At 41.8% G+C, this 18,850-nt stretch overlaps 1 protein-coding gene and 2 pseudogenes across 1 annotated transcript in view; all 3 read left to right on the top strand.

The window, feature by feature from the left end:
* The window catches only part of LOC117312084 (leucine-rich repeat-containing protein 37A3-like), a 40,215-nt gene extending 23,230 nt beyond the window's left edge, over positions 1–16,985 (top strand). The window contains 7 exon segments of the mRNA XM_033855198.1: positions 13,670–13,779; positions 13,782–13,912; positions 14,152–14,810; positions 14,903–15,295; positions 15,298–15,473; positions 15,896–16,000; positions 16,893–16,985. Of these exon segments, the coding sequence (XP_033711089.1) occupies positions 13,670–13,779; positions 13,782–13,912; positions 14,152–14,810; positions 14,903–15,295; positions 15,298–15,473; positions 15,896–16,000; positions 16,893–16,985 (1,667 nt within the window).
* LOC109548386 (RAD52 motif-containing protein 1-like) lies at positions 592–9,643 on the top strand (annotated as a pseudogene).
* LOC141278508 (leucine-rich repeat-containing protein 37B-like) lies at positions 9,576–11,568 on the top strand (annotated as a pseudogene).
* Positions 16,986–18,850: the final 1,865 nt, after the last annotated feature.

An 18,850-nucleotide genomic window follows, 5' to 3' on the forward strand; every position in this document is an offset into this window, starting at 1 on the left:
AAAAATCATATTCTTGTTTACATTATTAAGCTAATAATATCTCAGTTACATTGTTAGCTTAATAATGTAACTGATCCGCATACATAAAGGAACAAGAGAAAGGAATGGATGGGGAAAGGGAATTAACATTAATGGCCTCATATCCTATGCTGTGCTCTCTGCAAATGAGAACTTATTGATATAGTGCATCACAGTTTGTAAATTGATTTTATATACATTAGGTCTCAAGTACCCTTTGTCTTATAGGACAGGTGTCAATATATTTTTGTTTATTTTGTTTGTTTCTGCAATTTTATAAAGAGTACAAGTGATGCTATTTTATGTCCTATTTGGAGCCTGAGAGTTTCGGATTCCATAACCAGGAGCTGCTACCCAGTCCTTCTAAAGGAATGGAGAGCTAGTTTGTTCTTTGACTGTCAAGCTCTGAACTTGCTCTGTATCTCAAGCTTTTCTACCACAAAACACTCAGGGGCTTTCAACTATTTTTCTATATATTAGATTTATTGGCATTAAGTGTTTAAAAAGCGCGGATGCGCGTGCACAAGCGTAGTCCGCTTGCTCCCCGAGGAGCGCACGTGCGGTGACGGTGGGATGGTGCAGTTGGTACCTCTTGGGGTTCCCATGGGGTGACAGAACTTGCTGGTGTGGGAGCTGAGCTCTGGACCCACCCCCGAAGCTTTGCAATTGAGCCGAGCCAGAGCGGAGGGAAGGGTGGAGGAAGCCGCCCCGCGCCCCAGTAACTAGGCGCCCCGGGGTACTGCTTCAGTACCTCATCTGCCTGTGGTCTCCGTTGAGAGGAATCTTAGTTCTAGAGATGACCTGAGCAGTCAGCTCACCCCCATAGATTTTTGAGAGTTAGTCCCCAACTGAAGACATTGCCTCCTAATGCTTCTCGAAGCTTAGGATTTCAGAGGGAAACTTGTTCATGAAATGAGAAGTGTTTGGAGTTGCAGGCTCACCACAGTTGCCTGTGGCGAATGGCTGGGGGAATACCAGGGAATGGGCGGTTTTGTTTCCTGGGTCTGAAATTTACTGCAGTTACTTAGTGTGAGACCACCCTAAAGCATTCTCTGTTTACAGTCTTCTCCCAGTTTGGCCTTCTGTATTTGGTCTGATTCTTCCCAAACGCAACAGTGGGCAGTCCTGGGTTCTCTGCCATCATCAAATTTTATTCAGCAAGGGATGCCCACAGAGCCCAAAAGGCATGCGACCAGAAGCAGCTTTTTCACACATTTCCAGTGTGAAAAAGGTGAGTCCAAATGCGGACTTCCTTGCTCTACTGGGATGAAGTGCTGAATTTAAAACTAATAGTCCATCGGGAATTCCCTGGTGGTCCACTGGTTAGGACTTTGCACTTTCACTACTTAGGGCCCAGGTTCAATCCCTAGTCTGGGAACTAGGATCCCAGGGAAAACAAACAAACAAACAAACAAAACGGCCAGCGTTTGTACAGCACTGTGATGTACAGAATGCTCTCAGATGCACTGCTCCACTGATCCCTCCGTTCCCCAGTTGTTTCTTTCTCTTTTTTTAGATGAAGAAACTCGAACTCAGGATGGTTAAGTGACTTACTTAAGGTTCATGACAGTAAATGTGGAAACTAGAGGCCAAACCCAAACTTAACTGATGTTAAACCCCATGTCATTTTATGCTGCCCCTTAATTTAAGAAATCTTCACAAGAATCTTCCTTATATATACATTTATGTGGATTTTAAATGTGTGAGGTTGACAAAATTTTTTTAATTAATTAATGAATTTGTCTATTTATTTTTGGCTGTGTTGGGTCTTGTTGCTGCGCACCGGCTTTCTCTATTTGCGGCGAGCGTAGTTTGCTCTTCGTTGCAGTGCGTGGGCTTCTCATCGCGACGGCTTCTCTTGTTGCGGAGCAAGTGTTCTAGGCACATGGGCTTCAGTACTTGTCCCTCACGAGCTCTAGAGCACAGGCACAGTAGTTGTGGCACACGGGCTTAGTTGCTCTGCGGCATGTGGGATCTTCGCGGACAAGGATAGAACCCGTGTCCCCTGCATTGGCACCCAGTCTCTTAACCAGTGTGCCAACAGGGAAGTCCCGAGCTTGACAAACTTTTGTCACATGTAAGATAAAGGAGGCTTCATCATCATCATCACTCTCCAACTGCCTATTAAGAGCTCACTTCAGATTCCAGAAAATGGTTATATATTCTTTAATGCATTGTAGAAACCTTCTTCCATATTAACATGCCATCCAATTTTACTTCCCCAGAATTAACATTTCATTACGTTAAGGACCTTTTCAATTCCTCTGAATAAATGAGTGAGGCTTAGATTTCCCAGACCTTTCCCTTTATAATTGTGTGTCTTCTCTGATTGGCTTCTTGCTCTGGCTACTTCCTAATGATCTTGCTACCTCTTCTCACCCATATTTCTTTACTCATTGATTTCACCTTTATTGAATCTGAGAACTCTCCTCAGATGTGACTCCAGTTACACTACCTCCCACTTCTGTACCCTGTTTAACACTGTCTGCAATCCTGGCTGTACTCCCTGGGACTGAAATGATTTTCTGTCAGACATTCTTTTATTTGCAGACCCTGCGACCATTTCACGTACCACTCAGATATGACAGATGGTCCTGGAAAGATTATGAAACAGTTACTTGGTATCAGTTGTGAGTAATGAGGTTTTTTCTTATATTTGACATAAAGACCATTCCATAAGCGTAGATTGTGAGATTTTCAAAGCATATAGCCCATCACTGATAGCGTAATGAAGAAAATGTTCTGCAAGTCACTATAGAGTTGAGAGGAAAGGGCATTTGTATTAGATTTCTTTATTTAATGCAGAGCCTTAGTTTACTACCCACAACCCCGAAATTTTTCCCTACTTTACTTATGTGCTCTTTTTCAATTTTATTTATTTATTTATTTACTTATTTGCTTGCACCGGGTCTCAGTTGCAGCAGGCGAGCTCCTTAGTTGTGGCTCAAGGGCTCCCCAGTTGTGGCATGTGGGCTCCCCATTTGCAGCAGGCAGGCTCCTTTAAGTGTGGCTTGCAGGCTCCTTAAATGTGGCGTGCAAACTCTTAGTTGCAGCATGCATGTGAGACCTAGTTCCCTGACCGGGGATCGAACCTGGGCCCCCTGCATTGGGATAACGGTATCTTAACCACTGCACCAGCACGGAAGTTCCAATTATGTGTTCTTTTATTCATTGGCAGGTATCTTCCTATATTTTTTCCCCTGTGTTTTTTACAAATACAGAAAAGAGAAAAACATTTTAAAATAAAATGAAGGAAAGGCCTAATGTATCTGAGTTTTTCTCAGTAGCATGAAGGGAAAGGTTTGCCAGCAAGAACTGTGGCAAGGTTATCCCAGATGTCAACTGTCTCTACTCCCTGAGGGCTCAGAGCCCTTCTGAGGCTTCCTAATTGTCCAGGACAGCTCCATTATGACTCACCGCACAGGACCTAGCCTCCCATGTGGCACTCAACATTTAAAAATTAGTCTTCATTTCTCCTTCACTGCAGGCAGCTTCAGTTGGAGAAAGTAATTTCATTTTCTTATGTACTCATTCATTCACTCAGTCAACAGACCATCACTCCTCTATTATATGCCAAGATGAATTCTTCTTTCTGGTAACAAGGAAAGAATAATATATGGTTCCTTCAAGCACTTAAGGAGCTCATAAACTAGTGACAGGAAGAGGCACAAACAGATCAATAAAGAATTAACAATGCTTTGACTTTATTTGTATTATTAGAATTTTTATGACTAAATTTATATACTACACCCTGTTCAAAATGGAAATAGATGTTTAAGAAAGAAGTAGTGATGTATAAAATCCACAGTAATATGTAAGTTATTTAGAGAGTTTAAGACTGGAAATATTTGCACTCTCAAAGAAGCTTGTTAATGCAGATGAATCTATAATTCTTTTCGTTGCTTTATTTACATTTATAGAGGTATACATATTCCCTCTTCTAACAGGGCTTAGTAAATTGCGGAGGGGGTGGTACAGATTAAGGTCCTAATTCAGTGGCAGGTCCATCTTATCTCCTGTTCAGGTCATATTCTGAAGCAGGAGCTACAGGATGACACGAGTAAAACACTCCATGCCTTTGCTTACCCCCAGCCCCATAATAGGCTTCTGCTGGGCTTTCTTGGATGCTTTCATCATCACTTTCACCACCGGATGTCAGGGAACTTTCTGGTTAATCAGGGTCCTGGAAATGATGCAGAAAAGTACTGACTTAATAATAATAAATAACATTTATTTAGGGCTCACTGTGAACTCATTGCTTAAAATGTCCTACTTAATCTTCACAACCACTCTATAAAATTGGTATTGATAAATCTCAGGTATATCCAAAATAAATCTCTATGTAGGGTTGTGATATTTTTAGGTCTTTTATGTCTTTAGGATTGTCTCGGCAACAGACATAAGGCGGTTCATCATAATACGCTTGCCCTAAACAGCTCCAGATGCCAAGAATTGGCAAATTACTTCTTTGGTTTCCATGGGTGGTCATAAAGGATCATCAAGGTAAACTCTGTAGACTTTCTTTGACTAACCAGACTCCTTTCGACATTGAACTCCTAGACTTTAGAGAGAAGAATAGAACAGGGCTATGGGGAGGAGATGTGGGAGGCTTCCACATGGAAGTATCTGAGCATTGGCCTGCCACCTGGAATTAGTGATAAACTCAATGACTTGGATGGTGGTGTCCATAATTTTCTCCAGTATTTGTATGGTATATCATAAAAAATAGTTGTCCATATCTAGTCATTCATTTGCAAGTCTCAGTTGATTTTGAAGGGATAGCATACCTAAACTATTACCTGGGATTGCTGGAGTTTAGTTTTTATTTCTAACAACAGAATATGTTGAAGTCTAGCCTTTAATTCAAAATCCTAACAGCTTCGGGATCTTTCTAACCTTGAAGAAAGGGAAAATGAAGATATTGTGACACCACTTCAGAAGCAAAGCCCGAAGTTCTTCTGTGCTTTAGAGGTGGGGTTGCCCTCCCACGAGTGCAGGAGTCCCTGAGTTGACATGGCTGAGGAACCTTTGGATAAGTTGGAGGAAGGTCTGTTTTCCAGTATGTGTGTGTGTGTGGGGAGGTGAGGCAGTGGGATTTCTCTTTTTTCCTTTCTTTCTGAAACTCAACTTTTCAGATACATCGTCACTTTTTCTAAGCAACTAAAGCCCTGGGCAGAATTGTTCTGCCCGATAATATAGGTTTTTATCTTAGGCAATACCTGACAACACCTTAAACTTTAGAATTTTAGAACTCGCTGCCTGCCAAGAAGCTTAGGAGGAGGGAAAATTAGTTATTATTATTTTTTTGGTTAATAATTTGTTTTGTGCTAAAATAATCCTTCAAATACACATGTTTTCTGGCCTTCAGTTATCCCAAAAAAATCATTGTCTGAAGATTGAAATAAACTCATGTGTAAATGTTCAGTCCTTTGCCTCCTATAGAATGGCCTGAGCGGAAAAATAAATGTAGATCCCTAGAAAGGGGATTCCGATAGGTACTGAGATTTTTCCTAGGTTCCATGGCACTTGGGCTTAGGGTTTTAAGTCAGAGGCAGGGCTGTTAGCGAATGGGATGGAGGAGGCTCCACTATTCACCTGAGTGGGTGATGGTTGGGTAGAGTCCAGATCATCTGCACTACAACCAAATCTGTCTCACTGTATGAGTCCAGCCCTTTATGCAGAGGAGAGCACGGTCTGTAACAGTGTAGCCTCAGCTTGTCCATTTGAAATCTGTGAGTAGTATGAGATTTGTGCCACGTTTTTGGTTTGCATTTCCCGTCTAGTATTTTAGGAACTTCCAGAATAGATCCGAGCAGTAAAAATGTGCCATGCCAGGGTATACCTACAACAGAGACACTCACCCATACCCCAGTGTTGTGCCTGCCCTTAATCACTAAGGTAATGATCTAAGAATCACAGATGCATTTTTACTTTTAAACGTATAACCTAGAAATCAGTTATTCATATAGGCATTTTAAGTTCATCTGTTTTGGTTGGATTTAGGGTCATTATCATTCCTTATGAGAAGGAAGATAACCCAGAAGCTTGCTATTCAGAAAGTTATGACAGATACATTCCAGAAATTGCTGATTGTGGTTTTAGGTAAGATCTTTTTGATTGTCGTTGAAGTGCTTCAGTTTCAGTGAGCAAATAAACTTATTTGAAAAGTTAATTGGATGAAAATAATGGTTATCCAAAACATTACATATTCTTTCATTCACCATATGCTTTCACAGCAACAGTCTTAAATTTGTTCTTTGTGGCATTTATGAGAAGAATGACAGCAAATATTATTGTCCCCAGTGTTTAGATGTAGAATGACTTGCCTCAATTCATGCAGAAAGTGTTTGATCCAGTTCTTCCTCAATTGCTTGCTTCTCATACAGAATAGTGTGTAGTGATTATAAGCCTTGGACACCTGTGTTTGAGTTCTACCATTGTCTCTTAGATTTTGTTGCTGTTGTTGTTGCAATTTTGGGTTTTTCTAGCCAGAGACATTTGAAGGTATTTAATATCTCTAAGCTGTAATTTCTTTATCTGCATATAGGGTTAGTAATTTAGCTTACCACCAAATGGGGGATATTGTAAGAGTAAATGAGATGATGAATATAAAAAGCTTAGAACTATGCCTGAAACATGGTAAGCAGACAAAATATATTGACTATTATTATTACCACTGTTTTCTTGTTGAAGTGTTTATTTCTGATATATTGGGTGAATATGATTCTTATATAATAATCGGCTAAGTTTTCGTGAGCCTTGAAACTGGTTATGCTATTGAATAGCGTTGATTGTGTTCCCTATCCAGTTATACAGCGGTGAGAATGTCACAGGCTGTGCCCAAAGGAAACTTTATGATTAGTAGATTCCGGCAACAGAATTGCTCCCCTGCTTCACAGCCCTGCAGGCTTAGAGACTGAGAAATCCTAGGTAAGTTGTCAGCGACCTTATTGGCTTGTAAGAGTTGACCCTGGATTGGACTTGGCCTTCCAGCCTGGGCAGCCCTTCCAGTGAAGTTTGACTTCCCTGGTCATCAGGCACAATCTCCATCCGCTGTCAACTCTGGGTAACAACCTTTAAGAACCAAACTAAATGCCTGAGTTGTTTGTGCCTAATATGCCAAGGTACTCCTTATATGTACACAAAACGCCTTAGACCAAAAAACCTGGTGGCTCTAGCTTGCCTTGAGGAAAGCTGTATTGTCCAAAGGGTACATGGGCCAGTTTCTGCCAGTAGAGTGTTCAAATACTCTGTCTGTCTCTGTCTCCAAAGCTTTGTTCATTGTATCTGGTAGAATTTTGGTCCCAAGGAGTAGGCACTTGCCTTGCTTCTAATAGGAAGTATCTGTTATAGTCCAGTGGTATCTCTCCCAGGTTTGAACTCACTTTGACCCCCACCAAATGCCTTCCTATTTAATTGTATTGTGATTGAACATTTTTGTTTCCACGGCTTTTAATTTCTATGTCCTTATTCCTTAGTTCTTATTTCTAAGATCAAAAGTTTTTGAACCAAAGTTGATACTTCTTATATATGTTTTCACATATAATTATAATAAAAACTGACATGTCAGATGAGGGAATGTCTACGAAAATGCTCTTATTTTCTGCTTTTAGAAGTCAAAAGAATGTCTAATTATTCAGTGCTACCATTGTATACAGGAAGTTTTAGAACAAGAAAACTTCTGAATTGATCCTTGTTAACTTTATTACAGAAAGTGGTAAAACAGCTGTGGCATATAGACCCTGTGAAGAGGTCACAGATGCTAGAACCGAAGAGGAACTACAGGATTTAATTCAAGTATGTGGAGATAAAAGCTCAAGGGGTACACAGCCAGTGTAGCCATAATTCAAAACAACCAGCAGGATTTGGAAGACTTCAGCATATCTACTCAGTTCTGTCTTCCTTAGGAAAAGGTGAAACTCTGAAAGTGCTTTTGAGGCAGGGAATTTCTAGTACTTCTCCAAGTCCCGGACCTTGTCTCTGGCCCCTTATTTGAAGTTTCGAGAGCAGGATTGAGGGCCACCAGTGTACGTCTACGGTTGTGGACACAGGAGAAGACACAGGCCTTTTAGAACTCCCCTCAGTTAGAATTGCAGGGATTTGGGAACAAAGTAACTATGGTCTTAAGTGTGATTATGCGACACTGTCTAAAAACTATTCATACCTTTCAAGTAAGGTATATTACCCAGATCTCAGCATCTCATATGTATCTTGTGTTAAATATTTTGCCAAAGAACCTTTCTGTAAAACAGTTATATGGATGCCTCGAATTACGGATTAAGTTGTCAACGTAATTTCTGAAAGAAAACATTAATGTACTGCATATAGGATTTTTATTTAAAAGGAGCAAAAAATGTGTTTCGTGTCATTGAGAGCTTAATTTTTGGCTAGATTTCTGATTATTTAACTCACTCCAATGTTGCAAAGTTTGTTTTGAAGGGAAGAAAGTAGAGAAAGAAAAGGTGGTTATGTTCTGAAAAATTTTGAAAGTTTTTTCCTGTACAAAATAATTATTTTAAATCAATTTAAATCAGTCAAGGGAACTTGAAACGTATCCATGTTTGGGCTTTTAGAAGACTAGCTTCCTATGAAATGTGAGAGGAAAGGGTTCCGTATTGATACTAAAGATTCTGCAAACCTGATTATAACAACAGATCCACTCCTAAATGAGGCCAATCTTGGAATCAGTTCCATTTAGAAACCATCATGTGCTAGGCACTGGAAATAAGGTGAAGCTCTTTCTCTCTTGGAGTTTAGGTGTTAAAGGTGTACCAGACAATTAAAAAGGAATAAAATTAAATAGATTATGAAAAGGACTGTGAAGAAAGTAAACTTCGTGCTAGTTAGAGTATTTCAAGAAAATTACTTAACATGCTGACTTTAACATTCTAACTGTCTTCTCCATATGTGCACACAGGGTAGACCTCTGAAAAGTGACACTGTAGTTTTTTCTAGATTAATGGCTCTGTTGGGACAAGTTGGGATGGGGGAAGTCTTCCTATGCTAATGTAAAGGGCCATTCACTTGGTTTTAGACTCTCTTTCCCAGAATGAATTGCTCACCTGCCCCAAACCCCTCCTATAGAAGTTCTGGAGTCATCACTGATTCAGTGGTAACCCCTAATAACACAGTTGTGAATGAATAATGAGACGTGAATACTAAGAGTTTGGTGGAAATGGCAACATTTTTGAATAATTGTAAGGTGTGTTCCCCTTCCGCCACCCTAACTGGTGCTCATTTTGCAGGTCAGCTGCTTTTCTTGTCAGCCGTGTGGCCAAAGGGAGCAAGAATGTCTCTCAGACTTCAGCTTTGAGGAGGAAGAGTTGAGATTGCCAGAACTGGACTAGCACTTTTGAATTTCCCAGAATGCCAGGTCCTGTGGTTTCCTCGGGAAGCTCTGCATCCTTCCCTCCCCCCACCACCCCTGGGCTGCTGGAGTTTGGGGGCAGTTGGGTCTGTAGCCCAAATCTCGCCTCATTATTTGGGGCCAGGGAGGGCAGGGCGGGGTTGGGAAGAGGGCCCGACAGGAGGTAATTGTCGCCATTGCAAGGGGAAGGATGGCTTGCGCCCAGGGGACTCTGGGTAAAACGCCCACTCTGGTGGCGCGGATTGGATCTCCGCACGAGCCTGGTAACGGTGGCGTAACTAAAGACGTCATAAATAACGGGTGGGACATTAGGTGGGGGCGGGGCGTGCGGTTGCTAACGTGAGCCGTCGCGTCGGCGCTGGCATAGCGGTTCAGCTCGGACGCAGGATGTGGCTCCGGCTCCTCCCTGGCCTGGGTCACTGCCCCTGGAGCCGCCGCATGTTTTGTCCCAGCTGCGCCATTGGTTGCCACGGCTCTTCCTCACATGGCAAGGACGGTGGCTTCTAGTCCAGGCAGTTCAGCCTCCGGAGTGGACCCTGGGCCCCGTCCAGGTGACCCCCAACCCCCCGCGGCTGACAGAGGCTTGGTCTTCACGGGCCTCAGACCTTCCTCCCAAATTGCCGCAAGCCCTTACAGCCCTGGCAGAAGCCGGGGGCTTTAATTACTTAGCGTCCTTGTCTCCAGTCCAGATGTTGGCCCCGCCTCATCAAGAGTTGACTGAGACTGAGGTTCCATACCCGGACACGGATTCGGTTGGAGAGCTGCCTACAGGGCCAGATCAGTTTGCCGTTCCACATTAGGATCTGAATAACAAGGAATCCCAACATCAAAAGCTCCCAGAGGCAGTTCCAGTGCTAGACTGGGATCAGAATCAGCCCTTGGTTCTCCCTTCTCGACACAAAAGTAAGACTAAACACATAGGTCTAGATGAGGCTGAAGGTCACCAATCATTTGAAATACTGTTCCACCTGTAGGTAGTAACAGCTCAAAACCAATGAAGTTTATTGTTTCACCCCCAAACCTGAAGAAAGATCTAGTTCAGCATCAATGGCTTGACAAAACTATTGTTGGAACTATAGGCCAATTTCAAAAAAACACTCAGGGTCTAGAACGACAGTTGCAGGGTGATTATTTAGATCCCAGTATGGATGCCATTTATCCTGAGGAGAGCCTACCTACGGATTTTTTGGGGAGCCCAGATGAACCTACGGAACCCCCTGAGGAAGCTGAAATTTCTCCATCCCAGCAGGATGGCCCAGTGCTAAGTTTGATCACTTGATTAAGGTGGTTTCTTCCATATCTCTCAATTGTAAAGTTATTTTTCCCCTTGGTAATTGATAACTAATCTGTGGGGTGATACTTTGGGATCAGTGAAAATCCTACTTTCAAACAACTCTTCACCCAACTGTGCATCAATGATAATCTTTGTCTGAATCGATTATTACGATGATGGTTGCAAAATGACACTTCCCTATTCTATCCTCCATTTTGCATTTATTAGCTGACATTATTCTATACAGAAGAGCTCCCCCACTTTTCATTTTGAGTATCACTATGAACTCATGTGCTTTTTTTAAAATTATGTTATACCTTATTATAGTGATAATGTTATTCTTTGGAATGTTCCTTTTGTCTATATTTGGCTGATGCGATCTCTGTTATTGTTTAACCACACGATGCTTTTTTATTACTAGAATAACTTCTAATATATTACTACTCACAAATGGGAACTGAGAAAGGGATTCCTTTCTTAGTGCGGTCTTATTCAGACTCTTCTTAGAAGTCTGCGTTCTTCCTGTGTACCCTCAACCCAAAGTGAGGCTTTCGGGTTGGAAGGAGATACTTCTGAATTAAACTACAGATCAATGTCACCCAATTCTAATCCCTATTCCCTTTCTTCTAGGCATACCATACCTACTGCCATCCTAATCCTTCTGTTGGGCACATCTCTCCTCCTCTATATTTATTTACAACAGTCAAGAGCAGCAGTTGGCCAACCGGCCCCTATTCAGTTCTGCTGTCCATATGCCCCAGGAACTCCTTTTTGCACTGGTCTGTGGTGGCCTTGGCCTACCTCTTCTACCTACTCAAGTAACTCTTTTACCACGAATTTAATTACCTGTGTTTCCGTTTATAGGATCTTACCTAGCCTTATGGCCTGCTGCCTCTGCCAATTTAAAAATACCATTGAGGTTGTCTGTAAGAGAGTCAAGCTGTGTTCTGACAGTGGATGCCTGACAGACTTCACACTTTGTGGTGAGTTTCAACTGCGGGATAATAAATTTTTAATTTTATTTTATTTTTAATACATGATGATAATTTTAAAAATTAATTTAAAATTAAAATTAATGATGTAATTTCATTATAATTCATTAATTCAGAGTTCCACCTCCCTAAGTTTCTAAGAACTATCCCCTTGCTAAGAATCAGAGTCTTGGTTACATTATTAAGCTAATAGTTGCTCAGTTACATTGTTAGCTTAATAATGTTACTGATCCACATACATAAAGGGACAAGAGAAAGGAATGGAAGCAGGAAGGGAATTAACATTAATGACCACATATCCTATACTGTGCTCTCTGCAAATGAGAACTTATTGATATACTGCATCACAGTTTGTAAACTGATTTTATATACATTAGGTCTCAGGTACCATTTGTCTTATAGGACAGGTGTAAATATATTTTTGTTTATTTTGTTTGTTTCTGCAATTTTATAAAGAGTACAAGTGAGGCTGTTTTATATCCTATTTGGAGCCTTAGATTTCTGGGTCCATAACAGGAAGCTGCTACCTAGCCCTTCTAATGGATGGGAGAGCTATTTTATTCTTAGACTGTCAAGCTATGAACTTGCTCTGAATCTCAAGGTTTTCTATCCACAAAACACTCAGGGGCTTTCAACTATTTTTCTATATATTAGATTTATTGGCACTAACTTGGTGACTTCCAAAATGTGCTTTCATGCCCATGTAGCTTGAATACAGGTCTCTATCACTGAACTAGAGCACATCATAAATATAACACTTTGCTACTTATATAAAGACAATATTGCTGATTTTTCAACACAATTTTTTTTTTTTTTTTTTTTTGTCTGTGACACACAGCTTGTGGGATCTTAGCTCCACAGCCAGGGATTGAACCCAGGCCACAGCAGGGAAAGTGCCGGGTCCTAACCACTTGACCACCAGGGAACTCCCCCAAACAATTTTTTTACTAGTTGTATTACTCCCTTCTTCCCCAGAAGTGGGCAGAAAAGGCATTTTTAATCTCCTTTTACAGGTGAGGAGAAACAAGATCAGAGGTGTTAAGTGCTATGACCCTAGTGCCCCGATCTCCTCTCCCCAGTTTGGGGCTCTCTGCAAGCCCATCCTCTTCCTTTCTCATGACACTTCCCTCCTCCTTTGACCTTCAGGAAAAATACTTGTAATCCTTTTGGAAGAGAAGCCCAGCTACACAATGGTACACATTACCTTCACACAGTCAGAAGCTTTGGATGGTACCCCAAGTAAAGCTGGAAATATTAGAAGTAAAATGAAATGAAAGCAAAGTAGCCATCTGACAGAAGTTGCTTTTTCCCTTCTGCATTTTGGACCTCAAGTATTATTCCATTGATTTGTTGAACATTCCACATTGGCATACAATTGGGCAAATCTCTTAACTTATACCCCAGATCCCTGACCAAATTTTAGCCAAGAGCATGGGCGGACATAGTGTTTTTTTTCCGTATAGAGCCTTCTGTTATGAGGGCTGGGATATATGAAAGCAGGGACTGAGCAAAGGACTCGGTGGGTGGGTGGAGAAGGAAATGTCCAGATGACGACCTGTTAATGGCGGTTGTTGTCGTGGTCATCTGTGATAGTAGCAAGGACACAAGCACCCTAAAGAGGTGGATAGAGGAAGCCTCACACTCTTCTGCCTCTGAGGAAGGACAGGATGGGGTATATAAATTTGAGGAGTCACAGTAGATCTGCAGAGAGTCTAGCTGAGTAGGGGAATATTTGTCTTCCAGCCTTGGCTTTTCTTCAGTACTGGCCCCTGGGAACCAGTGGAGTAATCCTGAATATAGTTAGTATATTTCATGCTACAGGATTTTCTGAGTAGATAGCCACTTTTTCAAGAGACATCTTTTTCGCATTTTGTTGTTGCTAGTCATAGGCTTAAGTGTGTGTTTCTTTTTCTCCTAAGTGGCATTCAAACGTTGACTGATTCCTAATTTATTTGGCTGTGGACTGACAGAAAGCTGTACCATCAGTCTTCAGTAATCAAAAATAGTTCTTTTTGTCAGATGAAGAAACATCTATAGGGCATGCAGAAGAATCGTTGATGAAGGTGTTACAAGCCTGGAAGAAGAACAGCAGCGAGCTGACTATTGAGTCAGAGAGGGCATCCTCAGATAAAGTGCTGTCAGCTTGTCAGGCTTCATGAATGAGCAGCTGGACTTTAATAGTAAAAGTGATATTATCAGTGCACTGAATTACATACTGCCTTTTCTCTCAGAGGGAAATCTAGGAGATGGGGATCAATATTAGTACCATTCATTCAACTTCTTTTTTCAAATACATAAGATGGAGATATGCCACTGGGCATTTTGAAAATCAATACAAGGAGCCCTTCTGTTAAACCTGTACCCAACAATTCAACTAATAAAAATAAATTGAAGAAACTTCACTTTCTGGAAAATTTGTTAGATGCAGAAACTGAAGAAAAATTTGATGAGGTTAAAAAGGAAGAAAAACCTGCCACGTGTACGCTTTCCAACCATTTAAGTACCATGTTTAAACTCTACATCTTTCAAAACAAATTGCAAGCTGCCCAAACACAGAAAGACAGCCTAGCAAAGATTGAGATTACAGAGAAACATCTGCTGAGAGTGAACAGGGTCCTCAGGGGCCCAAGGGGCATACAGAAAATGTACCTCAAAGCAGTGGGAGATGAGAGCGTCAGGAGGAAACAGAATGCCCAGCCATCTGTGGCGAACACTGCCGAAGAAAGAAGGCTCAGGAGGCCATCTCCAAGAAAGCTGAAACAGCTTCTCATGGTGCAGAGGGCCAGGAAGCTGGTAGCAAAGTCCTCCAATGCAGAGTCTTCATTCATAAAGGAACACAAGGCAGCAGGCTCCGCTTCCCTGAAACAGTACTTCAAGGGCAGGCCTTCTGCCTCCATCCCTCCAAAATCCCCATCTGAGGTTAAAAGCAAATCAAAAGACTTATCCCACACTAGTTTTGTTTTAGAAGCTGTAAAGGCGAGAGTTAGAAATATTAAGGCTCCTGAACTAATCTCACCTTCTGGTGAAAAATACATCTTCCATAAAAATCAGTCTCATCGGGTCCACAGAAAACCCAAAGTCAAAAGGAGTCGAAAGTTCAGAAAGAAAAGTTCACTCAATAGAATGATGCTTGCAAGCTGTCTGTTCTCTGTAGTGAGGAGTCTAAAATATCCCCTCCACGAGAGGCTGTTTCACCTTCAAGAGAAGTGACTTCTTAGGAAAATCCTTTTCCAGCATTATTTTCTCTTTCAGACCATTCTACAGAAAACACTAGTTCAGAAAACAATACTGCACAAAATGTTTCTGAAGAAATTATTTCTACAGGAAACTCTACTCTGCCAGGAGGAACCGGCCCTGGAAACACTACCCATAGGAACGTCTCCACTGCACATTCTACTGTTGCTGCAGACAATAGTATGCCAACTGTTCAACACACCAACAAAACACAATGGGAGTACCACAACACGGGCACTGAATTATCCTCCAAGCCCACAGGCTTCACTTTCCCAGGGCTCACATCCCCAGGTGATCAAGTTGAAACTCAGCTAAACCAGCAGCTACGGTCCCTCCTCCCCAACAATGACATGTGAAGGCTCATTTCTCATGTTATCCAGACTTTGAAAATGGACTGCTCGGAGACCCACGTGCACTGGCCTGTGCCCACCTCGTCTCTAAAACAGGCCTCCTGATGAAGTTTCTCAGAAAGCAGCAAGAAGTAAATGTGTCCAAAGCGGAATGGCATACGGACCAGTGGAAAACTGACAACTATATGAATGAGAGCACAGAAGCCCAGAGTGAGCAGAAAGAGCAGGAGTCAAGTGAGGTGAGGATAACCCCTGACACATGGGAGCTGGACTTTTACTCAGTTTAGGACATGCCATTAACGTGCCCAAGCAGGAATACCACAGGCTCCTAGTCTATATCTTATCTTCAGCCATGAAACTGGCTAAGACAGTGATCTCCCACTTTGCTTATTTAGAGAGTGTGCCACTGTTCCTAGAGTAGATGAGAAAAGGCATAACGCAAGATAAATAATGTGTAGATAAATAAGTTGTAGAAGAAAATGCTAATGATAAGTTTAATAACATTAAATTTGGCTTGTTCTTATAGAAGCTACTCGCCTGAAAGGATTGGGTTTTATAGTATTTTAAGAATAGTTAACTATCATTTAGAATAGGATTAAAAATAGTTAGCTTTCATCCCTTCCATCTCCTTGTTTATAAAATTGTTATTTATTTTTTTTAGCTCACAAAAGAAGTTCCAGGATATGGCTATAACAACAAAGTCATCTTGGCAATATCTGTAACTGTAGTAGTGACGATTTTCGTTACAATGCTCTGTCTCATTGAGGTAAGGACGATAATTAATTCAGATTCAGAACCCACAAACTGAGAATCAAAGCCACCTTTCCTCCTACTACTACTTGATTTTTCTCTTTAATCATGAGGACTGAATACACTTTGTTCTTTTACTAAAAATATATTCTCAGGATTTTTTTTGTTTTTTTGTTTGTCTTTGTTTTTTTTGTCTGCGTTGGGTCTTCATTGCGGTGTGCAGGCTTCTCATTGTGGTGGCTACTCTTGTTGTGCAGTACGGGCTCTAGGCACATGGGCTCAGGAATTGTGGAGCACGGACTTAGTTGCTACGGAGCATGTGGGACCTTCCCAGACCAGGGATCAAACCTGCGTCCCCTTCACTGGCAGGTGGATTCTTAACCACTGTGCCACCAGGGAAGTCCCCACAGGATTTTTAAAGGAACTCCACTCCCAGGAGATCTCTATGGAATTGGATCCATGATAACAAGCCGTTGGACTATTTTGACAGGTGAAGTTTATAAGAAGGCCAGAGTTGACATGGTAGTAAAATTTCTTCAACACAAAAAACTATGCTAATTTGATGTACTCACCAGTCACTCTCATTCTACTGTTGATTTCTTTCCTTGTTGGCTGAAATGATGAGAGATATGGGATCTCCATACTCATGGAGCTATCAGTCACCCTGGGAGGGCTTAAAGGACATACCTAAAAGATAAAAGTGTGATCTCATCAATTCCTTAGGTTTATTTAGCAGCTTTTTTCTCCGGTGTATTAGGAATTGTGTAGATAGGTTCCATTAAAACACTGCAAGTAAAATCCTGCAGCAGGCTACCCTAAAGTATGTCATATTTATAGTAGCCTATTCCTGGAGCTAGCGTGTTTACCTTTTGTTCAGTTACATAATGGTTTATTACATTTCCCAACAGGTAGTTGCTAACATTAAGAGTGACTTTAATAAGCTGACAGTCTTGATTCTACCCTACCAATCCAACCTACTTTATTTACCTTTTCTCTTGTAATGGCAGCCCCCCATTCTAGCCAAAGCAGCTCCTCACTATACGCTAGTTACACCATACCCATTCCTACTTTTGTCTGTGCCTTTGCCCATCTAAAATTCCTTTATTTTGCTTTGCCTGTGGAAGTCCTATAAATCTCTCAAAAGCCAACTGAAGTTCAGATATCTTTCTTCATAAAGCCTTCCCTGAATACTCCAGCCCTCCTGATCCTTGTCCTGTGCGGTTTGTCACCATTTCTTAGGGGCCATAGCAAAGCAGTCCCCTCCCCTCAGAACTCACAAAAGTGGTAAGCAGCTTTTTAAACGGCAGCCCCCCAAGAGAGAAACACCAAGGTTAGCACATCATGGAGCTCAGCAGAGATGTGTAAGGACCAATGGCTTCCTGGCCTATCAGACTTGAATAAAACCTGACATGATGTACTAACTTCTCAAGAGAACTGTGTCTATCTGCAGGAGGGTTGGTCAGTAGTGAAAGCATAGAAAAGGTGAGGAGAGACTAACATGGGCAGTGCCCATCCTCACATTGCCCGAGAGTAGAGATGGCACCTTAGGCAGCATAACTGAAGAGTCAGGCCCCCTAGCCAGGCTGTGCCTGTTGAGGAGATGGGCCGATCCAGCTACCTCAGGCCTTCCCATTAAATTCTCGATTCAGCTGATTCCTTTTCTAATTCTGTTCTCACCAAGTAACCTTCGATTATGTGATTGTGCTTGAGTGTGCCACGGAGGCCTGTCTCCACAGAGGGTAATTCACTGATTGTGCAGACACGGATGCCCTGTGTGTAGAACAGATGTTATTTCTCATTGTCAAGTAATAATTTGGCATTCTGATTTTTGATCAATCCTGTGATATTGATAAAGTGAGACCGCCACAACTGGAAGACATGAGTTCTCTCTTGGTGAGGAAGAGTATGATTTCTGAGCCTAGGAGGCTGGGGAATAGCATGGGGTCATCTTGCTTGTCATTGGCCTTTGCCCAGACTGTTCCCTCTACATCTCCAGCTGGCATATGGCCTTTTGCTTTTTTACAATTTCTGTAAAGTACCCTTTTTATTGTTTTTAACTTCTATGTAGTTTAACCTTGCATTTGTTTTCTTTTGTTTTGGCCTGCGGGATCTTAGTTCCCCAAGTAGGGATTAAACTTGTATCCTCGGCAGTGAAAGCGAGGAGTCCTAACCGTTATTTCCTCTCCCCACCTATATAAGCTTTGAGAACAGGGGCCATGCAGTGCTCTTCCTATGGTAGACAATAATGGTGTTCAACGGAAGAGAGATGAGGCGTTATGTCAATTCCACAGTGAGGAATAATGCAGCTGAATATTTATTTGAAGTAGCATAGAGTCCAGCAATAGACCCATGTTTTCTTAAGACTTTTGATATGTCATGTTTTAACATTCCAATCAGTGGAAAAAAATGAATTAATGATGATAGAGGAGGTGACAGTTCCAAATCCAAGTAAGGCTCAAGGTCGGCATTCAACATCATCCAGCGTCAGAATTCATTATGTGGACCTAGAGCAAACCACCACTCCAGAATCCACTATGGAGGCTAGACATTCTACATCCCTACAGCAGACTATAGCTCCCCCTCCAAAACACCCTGAGGTGACACTTGCACAGCCAAACCTGACTCAAGTCACAGTTCCACCTGTGGACGTGTGAGTTAACATATCTCAGCAACCAATGCCATCTGAGACAGTTCTTTTTCCTTCGACTCAGTATTCAGTATCCACAGGTCTTCCTGGTGTAAAATATACCCCAGAAAAGAAGCAGCCGGAACAGAATGCCACCACAAACTTCAGCATATGTGAGCTCTGTACCTGCACAAATGAGACGCTGTCGTGTGTTTGTCTCAGCCCAAAGCAGAAGCTCCA

This window comes from Tursiops truncatus, chromosome 4, assembly GCF_011762595.2.
Source record: "Tursiops truncatus isolate mTurTru1 chromosome 4, mTurTru1.mat.Y, whole genome shotgun sequence".
NCBI classification, from domain to species: Eukaryota; Metazoa; Chordata; class Mammalia; order Artiodactyla; family Delphinidae; genus Tursiops; species Tursiops truncatus.